Source organism: Bombus terrestris, chromosome 12 (assembly GCF_910591885.1).
Source record: "Bombus terrestris chromosome 12, iyBomTerr1.2, whole genome shotgun sequence".
NCBI classification, from domain to species: domain Eukaryota; kingdom Metazoa; phylum Arthropoda; class Insecta; order Hymenoptera; family Apidae; genus Bombus; species Bombus terrestris.
This window is the reverse complement of record NC_063280.1, coordinates 6,145,815-6,166,742: the sequence shown is the minus strand read 5'-3', so window position 1 is coordinate 6,166,742 and position 20,928 is coordinate 6,145,815. Positions and strand designations below refer to the sequence as shown.

The window sequence follows — 20,928 nt, the reverse complement described above, 5'->3', positions numbered from 1 at the left end:
ATTCTCAATCTATCCTACTCCGAACTGTCACGTATTTAAGGACTATTACCGATTTCAATGAAGCTTCGTGAATGTACAGTGTGCGCAGACGTTCTTACGATGCGAGAAAAGATAGCAGATATTGCAACGTAATCTTTCCACTGGAATATAAAATTTGATCGGAACGCTTAATTTGCTTCAAACACGATACGGTCGACAATGTTGCTTCTAGGAATAAGCCAGCAGTTGTATACTCCGAGTTCTACTTTCTTCGATAATAGAGCACATCCTGTTGCTCGTTTATAAGAAGAAAAAAGCGTACATACGAAGGTGTATGCGCCCCCTGCTACACATCTGTCAAGAGCGTGGTAAAAATCGGCTCGTTCGCCGCGGTTACCGCGATACGATCGGTAAAAGTACTTACAGGGACGTTTCCTTTATCCTCTGTAACGCGAGTAGGGCCGCCGAGGGGGAAACGAAGACAGGATCGAGCGGTTCCATCATGCGGACCGACACGTCCCGCTCTCTGTCCCTTTCCCTGTCCCTTTGCCTCTCCCTATCGCGATCCCGTTCCTTTTCTCGATCCCGCGGCTCCCTCTCTCTGATCCCTGATTCTCTTTCTTGCTGCCGTTCCCTGTGCTCATTCTCCGTGCTCCTCTCTCGCACCCTCTCGCGCTCTCGTTCCCGGTTTCTCTCCCACGCTGTTTCTCCCAGAGGCGGCAAAGGCGGCGACACTGTAAGAAAAAAAGAACGATGGAATATTAATTAACCGGCCACTGGCGCAACATCGAACAACCTGAAACACTGGCAACCTTATAATCTCATTTATTTCAGAGTATTTCGTCATTTCATCGAGCTTTACGTACACGAAACGTCCAATGGATCGTTAATTCATTGGCCGACGCATAATTGTGGAAAATAGCTCGAGTTCGTTAGTGTTGCCCGTTAATTACTATATTTCGTGGAATCGTAGATTATCCAGCGAGTGACATATATGGTTCTAAGGAAACGATACCACTTTCAGTCAGAGAATAAAAGCACGCGTTTGGTATAGGATACCGCTCGAAGCGGTCGGATGCATCGAACGATCGAGCAAAACAACCAGTCGGCCGTTATTAACGCCAGTTTTTTTCCACTTGTACATATTATTTAAACGTGCGATTTATGCCGATGTGCCTCGGCACCCGTGCAACATTGTCGTAAATCTTCCGTTATAAACTCTGCTAATCTACAAGCCACGGGTTGCGGGCAATGTTTCCCGGGGTTGAAAGGAAATTTAGCTGAAAGTTCAATCGTTTCACAGGCCTACCGCGAACTACCTGCCGCAAAAACTACGCTAATTACGATTGCTGCTACTTTTTGTCGCAACCCGTGTTTTATCTACCATCTATACTTTTCTTCTCGCCTTCCTTCTTGACCTAGCTCCACGAGCGTCTTTTATCTTTCCTCATCCCTTTTTCCCCCTCTCTTCCTCGATCTATTTCTACTCACTTTTCTTCTCCTGCTTCGCTTCAGAACTAACTTTCACTCCCCATCGATTCTCTCTCGACCGCTCACCCACGTGGCCACATGCAAACTCGTCCGTGACATTACTGTTACTAATTAATACACAGCGAGGCCAATAGATTCGCGATCGATCGACGCTGCAATCTGGCTTGGAACGAGTGTGGAATATTGACACGGTGGTTTAACTTTTGACCGTGGTACGTTGCTATCTGCGCGTCTTTCATTCGATTATCGAAGTCGCCGTTTCGATCGCCGCGTAATCGACGTAAAATTGTAATTTCCAAGGCTTACCTCGTTACGTGGTAATGGCTCGTTTGCTGGTAAATGCTGGTAATTAGTGCCGCGTAATTTCGAGTACACGAAATCGCCGCGGTATCGTTACTCGTTACTCGCAATTTGTTCCGGCGGAGAGAAAAAGTTCGCCTCCATGATCGGACACCATCGAACACGAGCAACATCAAGGTGGATTAACGCGGCTAAATGGCTGCTGCTATGTGTTTCTATATGAGGCGTTTTACAATTTAATCAAGCTTCTTCTTTTCCCCTCCATTTCGATTTTTTTTTTCTTCCATCGCTATTCACCTTGTTGCCCCTCTCTCGATCCAACCGCGTACTCGTACCTTCTACTTATTTCCAACGTGGTTAGCTTTATTTCATTAATTCGAGAAAGACAGGAGCAAAAAAGAATTGAGAAATATTAATTATGATGAATTTTCTTCGAACAAATTATTTCAAAGGCATTTAATACCAAAGTTCAGGGATCGACGTTCACCCCCCTCGGCTAAAAGCTACCAAGAACGATCGTACTCATATCGTTGACCTTTTACCTTATGCGATGCACCGTAAATATTTCTTAGACACTTTTCTTGATTCCAAAATAATCACCAATGATAGCCAATCGAGCGTCCCGCTGAAATTAATGCCGCGACAAGTAGTATTCTGTCGTATTTAGAATCCGCGTTCACGAATGTATACATCTTACACGGAAGGAGCATATCCATGTTCACCGACGGACGTTTTATGTTCTCGAAATCTTGTTCCTGACGTAAAAATTTCGCTAGAGAATTCGATAAAGTCGCACGAGTCACGGGACGCGCGTACGCAATTCGACGGAGCACGGATGTATCGGGAAACCGGTTTCATTTGTCGTTTATCCGGTGGCTGACTGGAGAAAAAACACAGAATACTTTGAACGATACTACCGACTACCGCAAAGTTTCAAATTTTATATTTTTTAATCGAAGACGATCTCTTTATACAGTTCGATCCTCGATTTCGATCTTTTCATAAGGTTTGGTTTCCTGGTTCTCGTAGAGATGAAGAAACTCGTGCGAGATAACGGGATTAAGAGGTAATCGATTTCGTTCGGTGGGAGAGACACGACGTGTTCGCGGCAGAGCGCGCGGTACAACGCGGAATATTGCGTAACGCACGCACGCACGCGAGTCCCTATCGTTGTTCGCCGTGAATCAACGACCTGGAGATTTATGCAAACGGCCGTTGTGGTTGCTCTGGTGCACGCCAGCTGACCAGAAACGCGTTCGACCGAAGATGCATGAGTGGAAAACGAACGCGAACCCGTGTGCCCCCGCCTATGTTTCGTTGGTTTGATGGATCGTGGCAGAGATTGATTTTTAATTGAATCGCAGCCTCGTATTTCAGCTGACCGACCTTTGAATTCGAGACGTCGTAAATATTGGGATTGACACAGCACGCACGCCTCGCCGTGCCGCGCTCCAAAGCCGTTTCCCTTTTAGTATTCGAGAAGTCGCGAGTTACCGAGTCGAAAACGTCCAAGATGTTCTCGCGATAAGCGAATTAATCATTATAATCGCGTTACGCTCCCAGCGTAATACGTTCCTTTCGAAAGTTATGGTCGTCTGTTCGATACGAGTAATAACGATGATCGTAATGCATAGCGGACGCGCGTTTCCAGGAACGTTTTTTCCGTGGTCCTGGAATTCAGCACGGAAAATTTTAGTATAAAAGTCAGCGTTACAGATACCATCTCCTGCCCTCGTGTTCTCCAGCCCTTATCGCTAGAGAAATCTCGGAAGAAGACTACGGCCAGGCCGATCGTCCAATCGTATCGAGGAATCATTATGAATACAGTCGGTCGAGCTCGGAACGTGTACTCGCGCCAGCGAGCGCCACCACGACGGTATTATTAACCGTAATTTCTGTACGTTGCCAGTACGGGCGGTTTCGCTTAATTAGCTTCTGCTTCGGACACTTCTTCCCCCACCGATACGCGAGCTATTTCTCCCTCTCTGAATCTCTGTGTTCTGGACGTCTCGTTAGGGTTATTAACTCTTGCCGTGGCTCTGCTCGAGGTCTATGATCTTTGGTATCTAATGGAGCACGAAGTCATCAGAACTTTCTGACAGCGCTTGTCTAGCTCTTTAACCCGTGTCCGATTCTTCCTGCTTCGTTGTCCTTCTTTCAATCGTTACGTGCCGTCGTTCCTTAGTCAAAGTCGTGATAAGATGTCGCATCACACAACATTACTTCGCGTGCCGTTCTCTTGCCCTGGAGAAAATTTTCGAAAGAATCCTGAACCTTCTGGAAAATCGTTGGAAAATCTTCCTCCTTGCTATACAGAGCGTCTCCCTCGATACAAACTTTGCTCTTCTTCCATCAACGCCTCGCCTATGCCGAGTTAACCCAGAGCATTACCGGTAATAACGCGGTTTTATCACGTCTCGCCTTCCTATTCGTTGCATCTTCCCACCCTTCTCCGCGTCTTCGTTACTCCACGTTCTCCTCTTGCTTCCTCCCCTTGCGTTTACGAGCACCTTTCTCTCGAGCGCACACGTTTCAAAGACTTTCATGACCCGGCGAGTCTACAGTCAAGGGGGTAATTGATAATGTTAAACGCGGGGTTAATCCGCCGATTTATGGGCAGAGTTTGTACCGTGGATTTTTCGAATCTGCCAAATTGAGGGATAATAGGCGGACATTAATGCTCTGCTGCCAGCAATCGAACAGAGCGAGGCGGTAAAGAGGGATAAGTGGAAATCGCCGGTGGCGAACAAACCGTATTCGATTAATTCACTGGCAAAGTCGCTTCGGAACTTCGTACTCGTAGACTGGAAAATTAATGCAATCGTTCGAACAGGAATTGCCACTGTATTATCACCGTTCAATTTTCACAACTTCGTGGAAATCACTTATCGAAAGCTTGTATACGTTCAAATGTAGCAAGTGGCGCCGGTTCCGCAATTTTCCATTTCTTTTTTTTCTTAAAAATCACTCGATTGAAATATTCTCTTTTTTTATCCCTGTGCTGTCTCGAATGTCATCTTTTGAGCGACGAACGGCGCCTAAACCTTCCACATACGAGACCTTGCGTTACGAGATCTTTATCTCGCCTTTCTAAAATAATCAACTAGAAAATTCATCAATCCCCGGAGGTGGTCAGGTCGAGGCTATCGGAAATGCTATCAGCAGGAAGCGCTCCGCCATCATTTACGCGAATTCAAAGCGGCAAAGACAGCGGCACAATGGCCAGCTGATTGACAATCATTAAACGCGCTTCGATCAATTAATCAATATTAATTACGGAAAAAAGTGGTGCTCGTATTGAAATGATAACCCGGTGTTCGAGTTCAGCCCGGTTCCGTCCAATGATGAATCGTGTTTCGTTCGCGGTAACCTGTCGTGCAGCATCATCGATTATCATATATTGTACGATCAGCCGGACGTAAGCTGTGGTGCACGGAGAAATATGCGCGAACCGTTCTCTTGAATACGCGTGCACGAATACGAGCTAGGTGGGTGGACATGCCACCCGCATCGCGGAACTCGTTAGACGCGAGTTTTCAATTAAGTTTCCGGTTTCGCGCGGCGAAACGGAGATTAGCCGATGACCCCTCTTGTACCAATTAATCGTAGATTAAGATTTTTTCACCGGGCTGCTTTCGAATTTATCGACGTTCTCTCGCACGCGGACGCCCAGTGAAGTTTACGATAAAATGAAATTTAGCCCATCTGCGTAGCAGACACCTTGTCAATGGTAATAGCGCGATTAACTTGGCGCGTATCTGGTGAAATATGTCTGGACGAACATCAGATTGCTCGAAAAGTCCGTAGCGTTTGTGACGATTCAGGTAGTAACAATAGGTTCCATTATATATTTAACTCGTGTGAAAGGAGATCGCTTATAACGACTGTGTACCAAATAAGAAAATGTGCATGATACAAATAAAAACTGTTCTTGATTTAAAAGAGAGTCATTTAGAAATTATCTGTAATGAGAGTGTCGTTTTGAAGTAAAATAACGTTAGACGAGAAAGTGTTGAACATTAATTAGGGCGTTTTATCGAATCTACTGTTTGCAGTGGAGAAGAGAGATACTACGGTGGTTTAAGATTCTTCCTAAGAAAATGACAATTTGTTAGAAATTAAAGCACTCAGGGTATAATTAGTTCTTTATGCGGGGATGGGTTATATCGATGCCGGAGGTTCGTAAATTCGGAGGTAGAAGCTGTACGATGGCCTTTAATTGAACCGCGTAACAGCGGGCGAAGCAGAAACGTAAAGGAATGCATAATAAAATCATACACGCCCAGAAAGGGGCGATTATCTCTTCGCCGAGCGTTGCATTAACGTGTCTTTATTATAATTAACCGCCGCCTGGCGCACGCTAATTGACAAAGGCGTGATTATACCACTACGGTGAAAGTAACGCGGAAACGGAGCCCGTGCATGCCGATTCGTATACGGTCGACGTCGAAACGAGCACACGCGGCGCTTGAATTTCGAAGGTTCACGATATATGAAACTTTATTACAGGACAATCCCGGTCATTTAAGCAATACCCGTTATAAAGTAAAACCCATTGAATTATTCCATTTATGCCCCTCCTTTAAATTTACCATCTACGATTCACAGGTACAGTAATCGTCGCCGTTGATTTATCATTGTAAATGTTTAACTTTTACGTGGCTTAAATACTGTCTTTTCGAAATTCATATCACTCGAAAAAAAATCATGTAAGATATATGATATTAACGAACAGCTGCGGCACAAATATCGCCAGTCCCTACGTATTCTAACGTTTCTTTCCAAAACGCAATTAAGGGAAGATATATGTTAAAATTACTCATTCAAAGGCTGGATATTCTGGTTCAATTTGCAAGTGGGGACGAAAGTGTCGAATTCGGAGGCACCTTAAACGACGATATTGCCCCTCGTCAGATCGTAAACGTCTGTTAAACGACCAGGTCTCGGAAGGGAGAGAGCGTCAGAGCGAAGCGTTTTGCGGGTGAAATCGCTCGCGGCTAGCTTCGAATTGTTCCACCCACGCTACGTGATCTCTTACGAAGTCTTCTCGCCGATGAGCGAGCAGGAACAGAGTGGAGAAGACGCGGATGCGTCGCGACGATCGAACCAACAGATATCAAAGGCCTATACGAAAAAGCGGGAAACAAGATATGGCTCTTTGTAATTACAGAGGACCGAAAAAGTTTCGGATAACAAATCGACGGCTTTCACAATGTTGCATTGCGAAGCTTTACTGGCATTATAGGCCTTCTGTCCTGGTACCTTCCAGGCTCCAAATGAATTATGCGTTTGCGATCGAACGTTCGAAAGTTAAAGTAACGTCTTACTCGAATCGCCGAGCCGTAGGTCTCCCCTGTGATTACCAGACCCGGTAGAACCAGGAGTGAGACTTTCGAGCTTCGTATATCGCGGTTCCGTAATCGGATGCTCGTGAATCGGTACATTTTATGGAGCCACGGCCAGCTCGCAAAAGGTATCGCTGGGGATTTAGTTGCACATGATCAAAGAGGCAGTTGCAACGTCAAATTTCATCATTACCACGCTTTTGCCTTATTATTTCTACGTATCAGAAGTGATTTAAGTAATGCCGGGTTTGTGTTGTTTACTGCTCCCAACATTTGCATTTTAATGTTCGTCAAGAAGGTTCAATTTATAGCGAACAGGTACGGTCCATCGTGGACAAGGTTCAGAAGGAACACTTATTCCTCTTGATCACCGTCTTCTCTAGTACGTGTCGACTCTTGATAACAGGAATTATACCGCACCCTTGCTATAAAAACGACGCAACACGTTTTTCGACTTATCACTGTGACAAAATCCTTCAAGGTATTTTACATTACGAAGTGTGAATGATTAAAACGGTGCTCGATGCTAAATTACTCTCTTGTCAATTTACTTTGTCACGGATTTGCCTGACGGTTTCCTTAATCGAAGCTTCTATTAAATAATCAGGAGCCACGACGAGAATTCGTGCACGACTGAAATATTATCGATGGAGTAGAAACTTATGCGAACTCGTCTAGACTACTCGGAAACGGGCACGTTGAAGAGTACCGAAGACAGGCTCGACAGTGGGACTCGCGATCTTTATTGCATTATCGACAGAACCGTCGGATCCGCGATCGTTAGGTGAAAATGATCGTTAGCGGCGTAGCATTCACGCTGGCTACGACGATGAATCTTCCTCGTCATCCGGCCTAGACGTTCGTCGCGGATCTGTCCGCTTCGGCTCCACTTCAGCCCGGCGAAGGTGCATAAATTGTCGAAGGCTAGCGCGGGACGCGAAGGTGCCGATACTCGATAAATCTATCCGGTCCGTGATAGACGAGCCGAGGTGCAGGTTGGCCTGACCGCACCAAGCCGTGTGCAGCCGCAACGATGCACCTCTCCTCTGGAGGCTAGATGTACATGCACGATGCGTCTCCCGATGCACCTTCACCTGTGATCTCTCGCGGATGAGCCTGGTGAACGACAGCACGTCGTGCCTCCCCCTGTCCCCCTACTTTCCTCTTCGCCTCAACTGCAACCTTCGCGTCCGATCGTTCCGTTTCTTTAATTGCCCCGTTTCTCTTTCGTAATTTCGCGTTCTCACACGACGAGCGAGTTTCGATCTGCGTATTTAATCGTTTTCTGTTCTATGTTCGATAAGCGTAATTTAGATAAAGAAATTCAAACGATCCGTCAGACGTCGTTGTCGTAAGTAGCAACGAAGAATTTCTTTGTGTAAGTGATTTTGAAGCCCGTTGTTTAGCTGGAAACCGTTACGTCGCGATTACACTGGTTCGCAACGTTGCACACGAAGATGCATCGACAGATAGCAAGCAGATGACGGCAGGATTAAATTGAGGTGGAAAGATAGCGGTAATATTTCTATGACGTTTCGAAGCTTGGTTTCATAGGCTGCATCGATTGGGCGCCTCAGTACTGGGACATAAAGTATCTCATGCACATTTATCTCGCTCGTGAATCCAACCATTCATAGCGTGCAACGAGATTCTATATCGTTCTAATCGTCCTCTAATCAAAGATTAAAATCTCCCGTCGCTTCTTCTTAAAAATCAGTAAAACATAAGCAACCACGTTTTCTTGTATTTAATACTTTAACGACAGACCATCCCAACTAAGATTTATGGCGCACGTCAGTTAAAGTTCTATACAAAAATAAACACATGGCGAAAAAAGCTAACGAAATATATATCATCGTACATTATAATCGTTATCTATGAATCATCTTGTATTTAATGAAAAATGTCCCGTCGAGAAACTGTTAATAAAAAGCTCTTCAACCCCGCTTTCCACCGTGCAAATTAACATTGATCGAGCATTCAGAACGACACAATGGTGCCGAAGGTGACACGCGACAAGCGGTCGATGCATAGGTAACGCTGCTTCGGAAAAGGTCAGCCACGGCGACGTTGAGCGTCGCTGTCGAGCATTGTCACAGGTGTTTAACCTTCGCGAGAACGGGCTCAGGTGTGTTTCACCTGCGCCCAAGCGAGCAAGTAACCAAGCACGCGCTCGTACGTACGCGATCTTCGCCAGCCAGTCGATAAATTCCGCATTTTTCCGTTTCCTGTTCTTTCTATGCTTCCAACTAGAACCTCGATGCCTAGAATCATCATCTTGCAGGACGAACCTTGTTCTTTTTCCTCTTCCACCTTTTTTGCCTTCGCTCCGCCGCTTCCCCTTCGTCTTCTTTTTCATTCATTTCTTTTTTTCCGTTTTGCGGCATGACGCTTAATTCGTAGCGCGAAGTACAGCCACGGCAGGGAGAGAAGGACTGCGATTACAAGGATAATAAATTAACGCACACGACCTTATCGAGCCGTATAATTCATCACAGGCTTACGTGCCTGCTCGCGTAGGTTAGAGTACGTGTACGCCGAGGCAGACCCGTGTGATCCTGCTTTTGCACATTAACCTCGTAAAACTCTGACGGCGGTTCGACCTCTACACCTGTGCAACGATCGTAGGTCCGCGCGATGTGAAAGTTCGGTGCATACGGAGAGAACCGCGGCGACGAAAAAGTGCGCTCGTTAACCGAGCGTTATCGTCGGCCCTCGTTAACGATGAACCCAGTCTGAATCCTGGAATTTTTCTCGGATTATTAGAGGGAGCGGAATCGAGCCTCGGCGCACCTCAAACTGCCTCGACGGAGATTCTGAATTTCGTGGAACATGACGTGGATAGATCGGAGGGTATGTTCGCGGTCTGTGCGAAGAGGTTAATCCTTCTTCAGTCGCGAAATAGATCGACCATTTTCAAGCAGTGAATTATTTCCCTTCGAGAGAACGTTAATGAAATACTCGTGAATTTCGAAACGAAATGTTGACTTCTTACAACAATAAAATATTACTTTCATTGTAATGAAAAGTTATCACATGGATTGTAAATGGCCGATTACACACTCGATTCAAGGAAGAAAGGAAAGCTAACTGCTAATAACTGTACTATGTTCTTAGAGCACCTATTGTTTTGATGTACATACATTTCCGCGAGGTAATTGAAAAAGTTTGGAAAATCGGGCTATTGGGAGTAGCATTGACAGTCGAGCAACATCTTGATAGCGTGTCCACAAACATGGGACTTGGGATAGTATTATGCGAACTATAACGGGTGGCCAACGCGGCAGTACGAAGTAGATACGGTTCATCTTGATCAGACGCCAGGCAATAACGCCAAAGCAGTACGAAACCTCGAAGTTAACGATTCGAGAGGGAAATAACGAGGGCCCCGGTCCACCAATGGACAGCAGCTGCCATTATCTCCAAAAATAGAAGTAACCCTGTACGCGCAATCGTGGCTACATTCGCTATATCCGAGGTTCATTAAACGTTTGCAAAAATATCGATCAACATCGATCGATTTCCCTTCTTTTTGCCTCTGTTAAACCTCGGATATGTCCTGGACGAATTTCTTATTAGCCGAGCGCCGGGCAAACCGAGCTGTTTACTCCGAAATAACCGAACGTTCCACCACGTAATAGCTTCGTTAGAATCAATTAGACAGCTGTTTCCACAGGCTAATCGACAAACCGATTACGACTGTCCACCGGATCGATGTCTCGCGGTTTTTGAAGCGCGTTAAGAATACGACACGCTTGAGTTCGCAATAATTGTGCGCGAGGTCTCGAACAGGGTGTCGAGCTGAACTTAGCTTTTCTCGTCGCCATTTAAGGTGATGCCGGAAACGAGGAATTGCATAATTTTTGCAAACGACCTGTCGGTTTCTTGGCTCGCGTCTATTCGCATTTATACACGAACGTTAACGTTAACGAGGTGTGCAATACGGACGAAGGATAATTAATTAAAGGCGGTTACACCGGACACTTTTCTTAATAAGATCTGTCGCGCCGCTCTGGTTTGTCACGCGTTAAACATTCGTTCCAACGCGTCACACCTTCGGGCTGAAAGCCTTAATCGACTTCCTTCTCGCCTTCCCGTGAACATGATCTAATTTTACGCGTGTTCCTGCGTACCGAAGGACCCGTACTCGTACTCGCAATAATTGCACGGTCACGGGCCTGTTCCGTAATTTATGCGGACACGGGAATTCATGTGTTTACGTTTACTCGTTACTTTGTAATCTGCGTGGTCGCTTTCGCGGTGCTTCGGGGCCTTGCAACGTTCGTACAACATCGTCTAAATAGAAATTCTGAATGTTGGGGTTACGTAATGGGCAAGTCGTGCTGCGGGCAACCTCTCCAGGCAAACATGCAATGCAGAGGCGAGGAATCCCTTAACGAATAATTTTCTTGAATTTCCACATGCGAATTATAGAGCAGACAGATTTTAGATTCGAGTATTTCTAGACTACTTTCCTTAAAAAATGGAATATTTCGAGAAGAAATATTTAAAAATACGCAAGTTTTCGTTTTGAGAGATAAATTTTATTACCGAACAAATGAACTATTAATGAATTTAATGTAAATTACCCCACTTTCCTCGTACGACACCGAAACGACGCTAACATCGCGGAATTCAATTTAACGAAAGGAGAGAAACTACGGTGGAACAAAGATGAAACGTGTTGGTACTCGCTGGTTAGATGCGCGCGTTTCCTGGTTAAATCGCGGCACGAATAAGAGATCCCATTACACGTGGTGCATTAACAAATCACGGCAACCGATAATCCGTTTCGACCTTCGTCCGCAACCTGCAAGATTGTTGTTGCAGGCCGGCGCGAGCGGCCGTGCGCTGAAGCCGTATCTTCGAGCCGCGGAATACATTATCCCGAAGATTAGTGTGCGAACGATACAAGAAAAGGCATCCACAACACCAATGGGGGTCCAAGTGAACGCGCCGCGAACACATCCTCGCGATTGCACGAGCGCGCGAGCGCATCTACCGCTGTTCAATTTACGATTGAACGTGACGGCAGAGCGTTTACGAACTTAGTAGAATCTTTAACAATTTCACGATTTTTGATGTTAACGCTTACCTTGCGATTTATTGCGTTTGCGATAAAAACGAAAGATTTATTTTATAACATACTTTGAAATATTTTACTTGTTGCTTTCAATTCCGAGAACTTTCGATAGTTTATTTTGGTTACACGGGACTTGCGTAGGATTACAAGCAATTACCGCGAAATATTATTTTGGAAAAAGATTGCGTCGTACGCCTAAAAAGGGCCGAGGTGGTTAACTTACATCGCGTAAATGTGATATTGCATTTTAATTTAAGGAAATTCCGGCAAGAAACGTTCGGAAGAAAATTGGGATTTCGAGGTAATAACCTCTGGAATCGATTTATCGGTAACACGATACTATTCGCGCAAGCGAACCTCGGTGAAAATTCGACGGTAGTTTCTCTTATATTTCGCGGCGCATTACGAATTTCATTCGTGAAAGTATAAAATTGCGCCCACGATCGTACTCGGGAATTGCTCTTTTCCAATCGAGCATTAAACCTTTCGCAGCGTTTAAAACGAAAGGTAGCCGCGTCCGCCGGTTCGTTCGTCCCGAATATCGTAAAACCAGCTGTAAAGGGTGCTGAAGCGCAAGTTAAACAACTATCCATACATATCGTAAAGCGTTGTTATTGTGAGCAGCGTGTAACGTTACGAGCCGTCATGGAGAACTATACGTATAGTAAACTCATAGCCATACGCCAACAATAGTGCCGTGCGAATCGTTGACGTCGATGATCCTCATCCAATGGCGAACGAAACACTTGTCAGCGTCAAAAACATTGTCAACAAAATGATTGTTTGTCATATAAGGATGTTAGAAGTACATGCTTCCGATATTACGAAATTTCTACAATTCACGTGTCATTAATTCAATTTTAATTAATTCAATTTACAAATAAATACAATTTTGATAAAAGCTTGATTTTTCTGTAAAATTCTGTTAGAACATAAGCAAATCGAAGCTACGCGTCCCCAAGATAACGATAACATTTAATAATTCTATCCTACCTGCAGTATCACTATCCCTCGTTCCACGAACATCGATCAAAACGTGGACAGATTCCCAGACACGAACACTTGGTAGAGTTATTGGGAATAGAGTTTCGAGGTCGAGTCATCTAATCCGAAGTCGCGTAGCCGCGGTCGATTCATGATTAAACAAATGTCAATAGCGAGGAAAGATCGATAGCGCGCCGGCGAGCCTAACGGAAGCAGTAACGTATAAACAATTTTTATCTAAACGCGTAGATACTAACATAATAATAGCGTAATAATAAACGTAACAGAGAAGCAACGTTATTGCGAACAGCATCGATTTACTATTATTCTATTAAGACATAAAATCGCGAGATGTAGAAATCATCGATTCGTCGATCGGAGCTCGGTCGATTTCCACGGACAACGAAGTCATAAGTTAGGCCACGACTTTTATACCTGGGACCTTGAAATCGGGGACAGGCAAACATCTCTGTGCCGCGATCGATCACAATTGCACAATCGATAACTGGTAAACGCCTGGGACCTTTTCAATTATTCCTTCTACCCTATGGTCGCGGTTAAGCCGTTCGTTTAGTAATCGCGATTGCAATTTTATATCGACGATCCGATCGATGGTGGAACAAGGAGAAACAATAACGGGAATATAATGGACGGAACGAGCGATCTCCATAGTGGAAGTAGAAGAAAAAGCGAAAGAAGTTGGACTAGTCGAGTGGTCATTCGATACGACACCGAACGACTCGTGGTAGACGCGTTAAATGAACTTATCTTCCGTTGCCACGAGAAAATTAAGTCGACTCTAAATTAGCTGGAGGACTCGCCGGGTATAAATCCGGCAATGAAAGCCAACAAGCAAAAGGGTTGCAGGTTGCGCCGGTGTGTGCTCCGTAGGATTTCCTCCGATGCTCACGGCATTGCTACAACGGTATCCCTTTCATTGCATCCTCTCCATTATACGCTGCTTATAGCACGTAATCTCGGTCGCATCTCTGATTTCAATCTGGCCGCTTACAACGCACCGCGCGCGACCGATCTACAAATCAGCCTCGTTTTCTTTTCTCCCTCGAGTAGGATCTGCGTGAATCGTGAACGTACGCGGATATGTACATACGTTAGTTGGTACGTACATACGCACATATACATGCGGGTACACGGGGGTTGCGCAATCCGAGTATTATACGGCGAATACCCGCGAGCGCGCTGCCCCAGGCTCCTTCTCTCGCGCCCGCTTCTCGTATACGCGTCAGCCTCACCGAGTATAAACAACGGACCTAAAATTGTCTGACGCCGACAGTTATTATAGTCCTGTCCCGGAAACGACGAAAACGTTTGCACGGGGGCTATCGCTCGTCCCAGGGATAAGGGACACTCGTTCAGCTCGTATCGTATTTTCGCAAAGGCAGTATCTCTGAGGGAAGATCGACGATGAACGCGTTCGTTCAGCCGGATTTTGTGCACGAGATGATCGACGGGGTGATTCCGTTTAATGGACCACGTTTGTCTCGACCGTAAGCGATTCAATTACGTTGCTATACTTTTGACCAAGACAATGGCGAATGGAAAGAAAATGAAAATATGGGAATAAAAGATCTTAGGTGGCTTTGGAAATACAGGTTTGTAAGAAAGATACGATGACGAAGCAAGCTTTCATCAATTTTGGAATATTTTCCTTAAGCATAATTCATCGGAATAGTATTAACGAAATTTTATATGAAGACAGTTTTAATGGTAAAGATGGCCATAAAGCGTAGTTGTTAGCGACGTTTTCGTAAGAAGGGTAAATGTAACGATTTGACGTTTGAGGATCGAAGAGCGTGCAACCTTTTTCTCGTGATTTTTAACGCAAACGAACCACACATTCGAATTTTGCAATTGCGTCCAGTGGTCTGAGAACGAAACGTTCGGATCAACGATTCGCAACTCCCACGAGACTCGCGCCGTGTATACGATTATCCATAGATGGTCAAATATTACAGCTCCTAGTACAACTAATTCGACGAAATTCATTAACCGCTAAAGCGCCAACGCGCTTCATGATCTCCTGTAGCCGTTTATCGAATCTATTCTTGAACGCAACTCAGACTTCTCAACGAGAGTATCCATCGAGTAATCTCGATTATAATATCTGTTTGGTTAAACCGACATAGGAGCTGTAATTATGGAATGGTAGAGGAATAGGTGTGTAATCAGGCGTGAAGAAGGAATTTTTCCAGGGGATCGTACGATGATTCCTCGAACTGTGACTACTATCCTTCTCTGGCTTATACAAAGAAAGAACCGGGCTTCTACGTTACAGAACAGAGAGGATCGACGATGTCCTTCGAAGGATTTTTCATGTGTAGCCGACACAATGTAAAGCGATACGATAACCATATTGCACAAGAGCGGTGTAACCGGCTGAAGGCCGAGGCGTTACTTGATTTCCAAGCTTATTTCCCGTAAATGGAAATAATCGAGTCTCGCACAATCTTGACTATACCTCTAGCTTCCCACGTTTCCAGATTCATCGAATTCCATCCTGATGATGTTATGAAAACTTGACGATCGTTTATATGCAGTTGTCGTATCTCTGTGATATTTATAATTCACCTTCGTGATAATTGTGGTTTTCGAATCAGTGTCGGATGAGTCAGGATAGTTCGTTTTCGATTGCAGATAAAATTTCGAGTTATATCGAGTATATATATCGAGTTATAATATCCTTTGTCTATGTTAAGTTTAAGGGCAACAATTAATACTTCACTTTGTACCAACTTCTAATTTCCTTCTTTCTTTTAAAGTTTATTTATACAAGTACTCGACTACAATGAGGTACTAACGAATACTACTATCAACGCAACACGCTTTTTCTCTCGGACATCATTTCCATCGATTTTCTCCTTCTGTAAGAAACGTTTCACCTTTATGAGATACCATTACTTTCCAGGCGATGCACCAGGAAGACATCGTTTTCCAGGAAATAGAATACCGCGTTTTTCGAATGTTTTCGATCTTCCCACGCTCGACGACTCATTAAAGAAGAGAGAAAAAAGGGAGGACTCGTTGGCTCGCGAACAATTCACCGGCGGTACCAAACGGCGATCGAGACGGTGCGGCGACCGCGTGAAACGCGCGCCGCGTAAAACACTATAAATCATCGAGCACATTTCCGTTAGCGTTAATGGTACGGGTGGTTCATTAAATTCCACGATTTACGCTTTAACGACAAGCCAAGTGCCCGATCCACTCGCGAATAATGCTCCCGTTTACTGCGTCATTATCGCGATTTTTACTCGGCCGATCGAGGTGCGAAATGGCAAATTAATTTCAATCGTGCCTCTTACGAAACACACAGACGAGTCGTCTTTCATACCACGGAGAAAAATGAAAGTAGAATATCCATCGTATACGTATCGTGCCTTTTTTGTACCTTGAAATCGCGACCGTTTTTCTCGATTCGTTTTACTCCATCATCTTTTACCAGCCACGTTGCAATGAATTTCGTGATGATTTAATGTTAACGATATTTAAAGAAATCGAGAGGCAGTCGAACAAAGAGAAGGTAGAAACGCGCTAACTTGTCCTTAATTGAGATCGATTTATGGAGGATGAAAGGACGGAGACTGTTAAAATATTAATTCGTTCGATGTGCTTCGAGTTTGTGTACGAGGGGTATCGGACGCGTACGGAACGGTGCGATTCCCTAGACACGATTTGTCAATCTACGTCCATTACATCAGCCAGGGGAGACAGTTTGCGATCGTGACGAATGCGACCGGCTGGAAGAAAAGTACGAGAGGATTGCGAAGAGCTTGCGCAGCCTCTTCGAGAAAGGGGGTCTCCGAGCGAATTGCCAGAAGACGCGTGCTTGTGACAATATTGCAACATTCTTTATAGAAATACACTCGAAGCTTACCGTTCTTCATCTCTTGTGAAATTCGATAAATGTAATGATTTTTACATCCAGTTGTTAAAATTCAACTATTTTACAACTGTTGTACCGTGGTGTTGAAGTGGATTTCAATTTGGTCACAGTCGTGGGATTTAGACAATGGCTCCATTATCTAAATGCTTGTTTTCTTGTAACTCGAGCGATGGGCGCTTTCCCACGATCTACTATTGTCATTATTCTTATCCTTTTTCTCAAGTTCAACTGAATTTTTTGATCCGTGAATATTTTCTCTACGATATAATCACTTCGAGGAAATACGATCGATGACGAAAGAATAGAATCATAGATTCGTAAATTTAGATTCATTTAGATTCCTCCTTCTATATTACTTACTTTAGGAACCTTATTACCTCTGATTTTGTACGCCTTGCTTTTTATTTGAACCGTTCTATTGCGCCTTTCGCGATAAACGATAAAGGAATCACGAATCTTCGCTCGAACAGTTCCACGCAAAAAAAATATCGATTCTTCGCCTTCTTCACCTCGAGGTGGGCCTATTACCATCCCTCTTGGTATATGCGTGGTCATTGACCATACGTAATCTACTGGCTCGAGAAGCTGGTCCACGCGAAGGCGGCTAAACGGAGACGGAAAGTGGAGCATTCTCAGTGATCCTCAACTCGTTCGTTCATTCCCAGTCCACTCTCGAGTTACAAAGAATCAATATCGATTGCAATATCGTTATAATAATAGGAAACGAGATGACGGGCTTCTCTTTGTTATTTTAATTATTCCTATTTGCGATCGTTGGAATTTATTCGATCTACTCCATAAATTTCCTTTCTTCATATTTTAGAGACGATTAAGCTTCTGCAATTTGATATGCGCTTACTCATAATACGTATACAGTAGTGGATTCAGCCAACTACCAATTACTTAAAAAGAAACTATCAAGACTAAATTTTCTTAAACTACGTGCACATAAATCATCGACCTTCGTACAAAGTTATAAATGCGGACAGATACTTGTGAGCATGACGTCCAAAGTGAAGGAATCTCTCAACAACTCGAGGAACAGCTCAATTAATCCAATCCATCATCCAAGGAGTAAACGACGCGATCCAAACGTCTCGAATTCCAGATCCATCAATTCCATCGTACGAATCTTCCACCCGTTGCAATGAAATAGTGACAAATCGAACGAATCCTATTGGACCAACGCGAGTCCTCTTCGATTAACGCTAGCCGCGTGAGTCATCGCGTATCGAGTCGACTCTATTCGAGTCTGTTCCGGTTAGAAATCACCCTGGCATCCTCGTGGTCGTTCCTATGGATCCATCGGACACCTCGTGAAAGGTAATCGCGTGGTAGGAGAGCGGGAGAGGTTTCGTCGCGGTGGATTTTTCGCCCGAAACGCGAGTCGACGGGATCGGCACGGTCTGAATCGGACCTGGCAGCCTTTCTCCCACTCTTTCGTGTTCCCGGTCGATTTGCCAATAGCTCGTTGATATGCAGAAAGGCCCATCGTTTCAGCCGCGAGACTTAAAGGCTCGGAACGTTTCAAAACAGGGAACGCAACGTGTACATCGACACCGCCGTCAGGCAATGATATATGGGAATGGCTTCTGGGATGAAAATGGGGAGATGTATCCGCTCGATTTTCTCGGTGGTGGCGGAGCCGAGTGAGCGGCCAGAGGGAGAAAGAGAAAAGGAACGCTCGACACGCTCGCGGTGAGTCCTTGAAGACGAACAGAAGGATTTTAAATCCTCGACTGACGCTCCTAGGAAGACCGTTCTCGCGGCGGGCGCCTAAGCATACGTTTAAATGTTATCGAGCCTGTCCATCGAATCCTTCGCGGTTCGTATACGGTAGCGGCGATGAATATAATAACTCATTCCTATTGTTCACGCAACCAACTACCAGTAACATCTGTAATGCGGATGTTGCCAGAGAAAAACTTGGAAAATTTCCGTAATGGTAACGAGAAGTATCGCGATAGATAATGTTCGATTCAACCAGTGTATAAGGCTCGCGAGTCGATTCTTCAATTCGTGATAGCAATTCGAAGCGGCAATGGTATAGTTGCGTGAGTTACTTCTCATCGAATACAGGGTCGAGGTATCGAGAATTTACGTTTTGAATATTGAAAACGACTGAAAAATATCACGTATCTCGCGTGCCAAAGATTACTTTCTAATTATCTCGTTTTAGAAACCTTGTTGATGTTTCTTAACCTATGATTTAATTTGACAGTTATAGCACATTATAATAATATTATCGCCAATAGTTGCTAATCTCTTGATCTTATTCACGGAATTTTCGGTATATTTGGTGTTACTATAATACTCTTAGCGCTGTACACCGACGACTAATCAGTTCTATTTTAGAATTTTATTTCCAGTTTCAGCAAATAAATAAATATTATGAAGTTGATGGTATATGGCAGCCTCGTAAAACGTCGAATATTATCTACTCCATTAAGACCGCTCTATCGCGAATATTTGAATATTTGATTTCGAGTCGAAAACACGGAGATTACGTAACACAGCTGTCCTCGGGGCCGAAGTGCACGCAAACGGGCTAATGCATATTCACCAACGACGCCCGGATTCGAAATCGAGCTATTCGAGTGGCGCAAAAGCGTCGCGTCGCGGCAAAGTGTCCGGTAGGGGCATTCTATGAATTCTCACGGAGACTCGATTTGAAAGTACCAATCTGTAGCTACGGACCGGTGGTACGAGCCGCGAATGAAATCAATGGAGCAAAAGTGTTCTTCTGGACTTGCGAAATCGTTTCGACCGACCGCTCGCAAACATGGGCGCATTGCAAATGCAAATGCAAGGTGCATGGAACACGTCCGGACTTGCTGTCTCTTCCAACCCTCGAAAATCTTCCGTGCTGCTCGCAGAATACTTTTACCTTAGGCTAATTGTCGTAACTTTCGACGTGCATCTTTATCTTGTGAACATCGTTTCGATGTTCTTTTTATACGAGCTGTTATTTCAATTAAAATCCTATATTGCGTTTTGATTACACTGCTGCAATGTGTATATATATAATATATACATATTATATATAGCTTACGATTTCAAGCAACTTGTTACGATATCTAAATTTATTATCTTGTGCACGTTAATTTTATAGGTTCATTATTTTTTCCAATCTTTTGTACGGATAATTAAATTTTTTACATTACCTACATATGTTACCATAATCTTTAATCGATCGATGAATAAACATCTGTTTCCTCCAGGCAAACGTACGTTCGCATAATTGTCCAATTCGAAACCAAATCGATGTCGCGTAAACGAACGTTTAATCGATACACATTTATCAGCAAGAACTTGTTAAAAGCGTGGAGCGTAGCCGAGTCAGAAAACAGGCGATCGACGGGTTGTGACGCAACGGTGTGGCGAAGAGACTCGGTCTGGCTTCGAGCTGCGTGGCTAACCTCGGCTATTATGCAAATGAATGTTAATTAAAATCAAACAGAGATCCTCCGCGTTCGCCGGAGCCTCGAAACACGTTTGTGTACAGTTGTGTGGCACAGCCCCGAGCTAGAACATAATGAAACGTCATCGAAAGTAAACGTTTCGACGATCGTCTTAATTTGTTTGAGCGTCGTGGTTACAAACGAAAATCGGGCCAGCGTCGATCGTCGGTAACCGGCTTATTATTGCGATCGGTGATCGTCTCGGTTTCTCTTATCGAAACTGCATGAGAGGACGCGTGGCAATTTAAGCGAGAAAGGTGGTCGGATCGTTTATCTCTATCGAGAGCGTTTCGTGGCCTACGAAATGCATTTTACGAGGAATAAAAGCGTCGCAGCAGATGAAAAACGACGCGGATTTTATCGCCGTCGTTGCTCGATCGT

The 20,928-nt window shown here is 44.4% G+C and overlaps 1 protein-coding gene across 6 annotated transcripts in view; it reads right to left on the bottom strand.

The window, feature by feature from the left end:
• The window catches only part of LOC100643418 (Krueppel-like factor 6), a 290,325-nt gene that overhangs the window by 20,107 nt on the left and 249,290 nt on the right, over window positions 1–20,928 (bottom strand). For all 6 annotated transcript variants that reach the window (XM_003399894.4, XM_048410690.1, XM_048410691.1 and 3 more), the window contains one exon: window positions 404–713. In XM_003399894.4, the coding sequence (XP_003399942.1) occupies window positions 404–713 (310 nt within the window). The remainder of the gene's footprint in view (window positions 1–403; window positions 714–20,928) is intronic.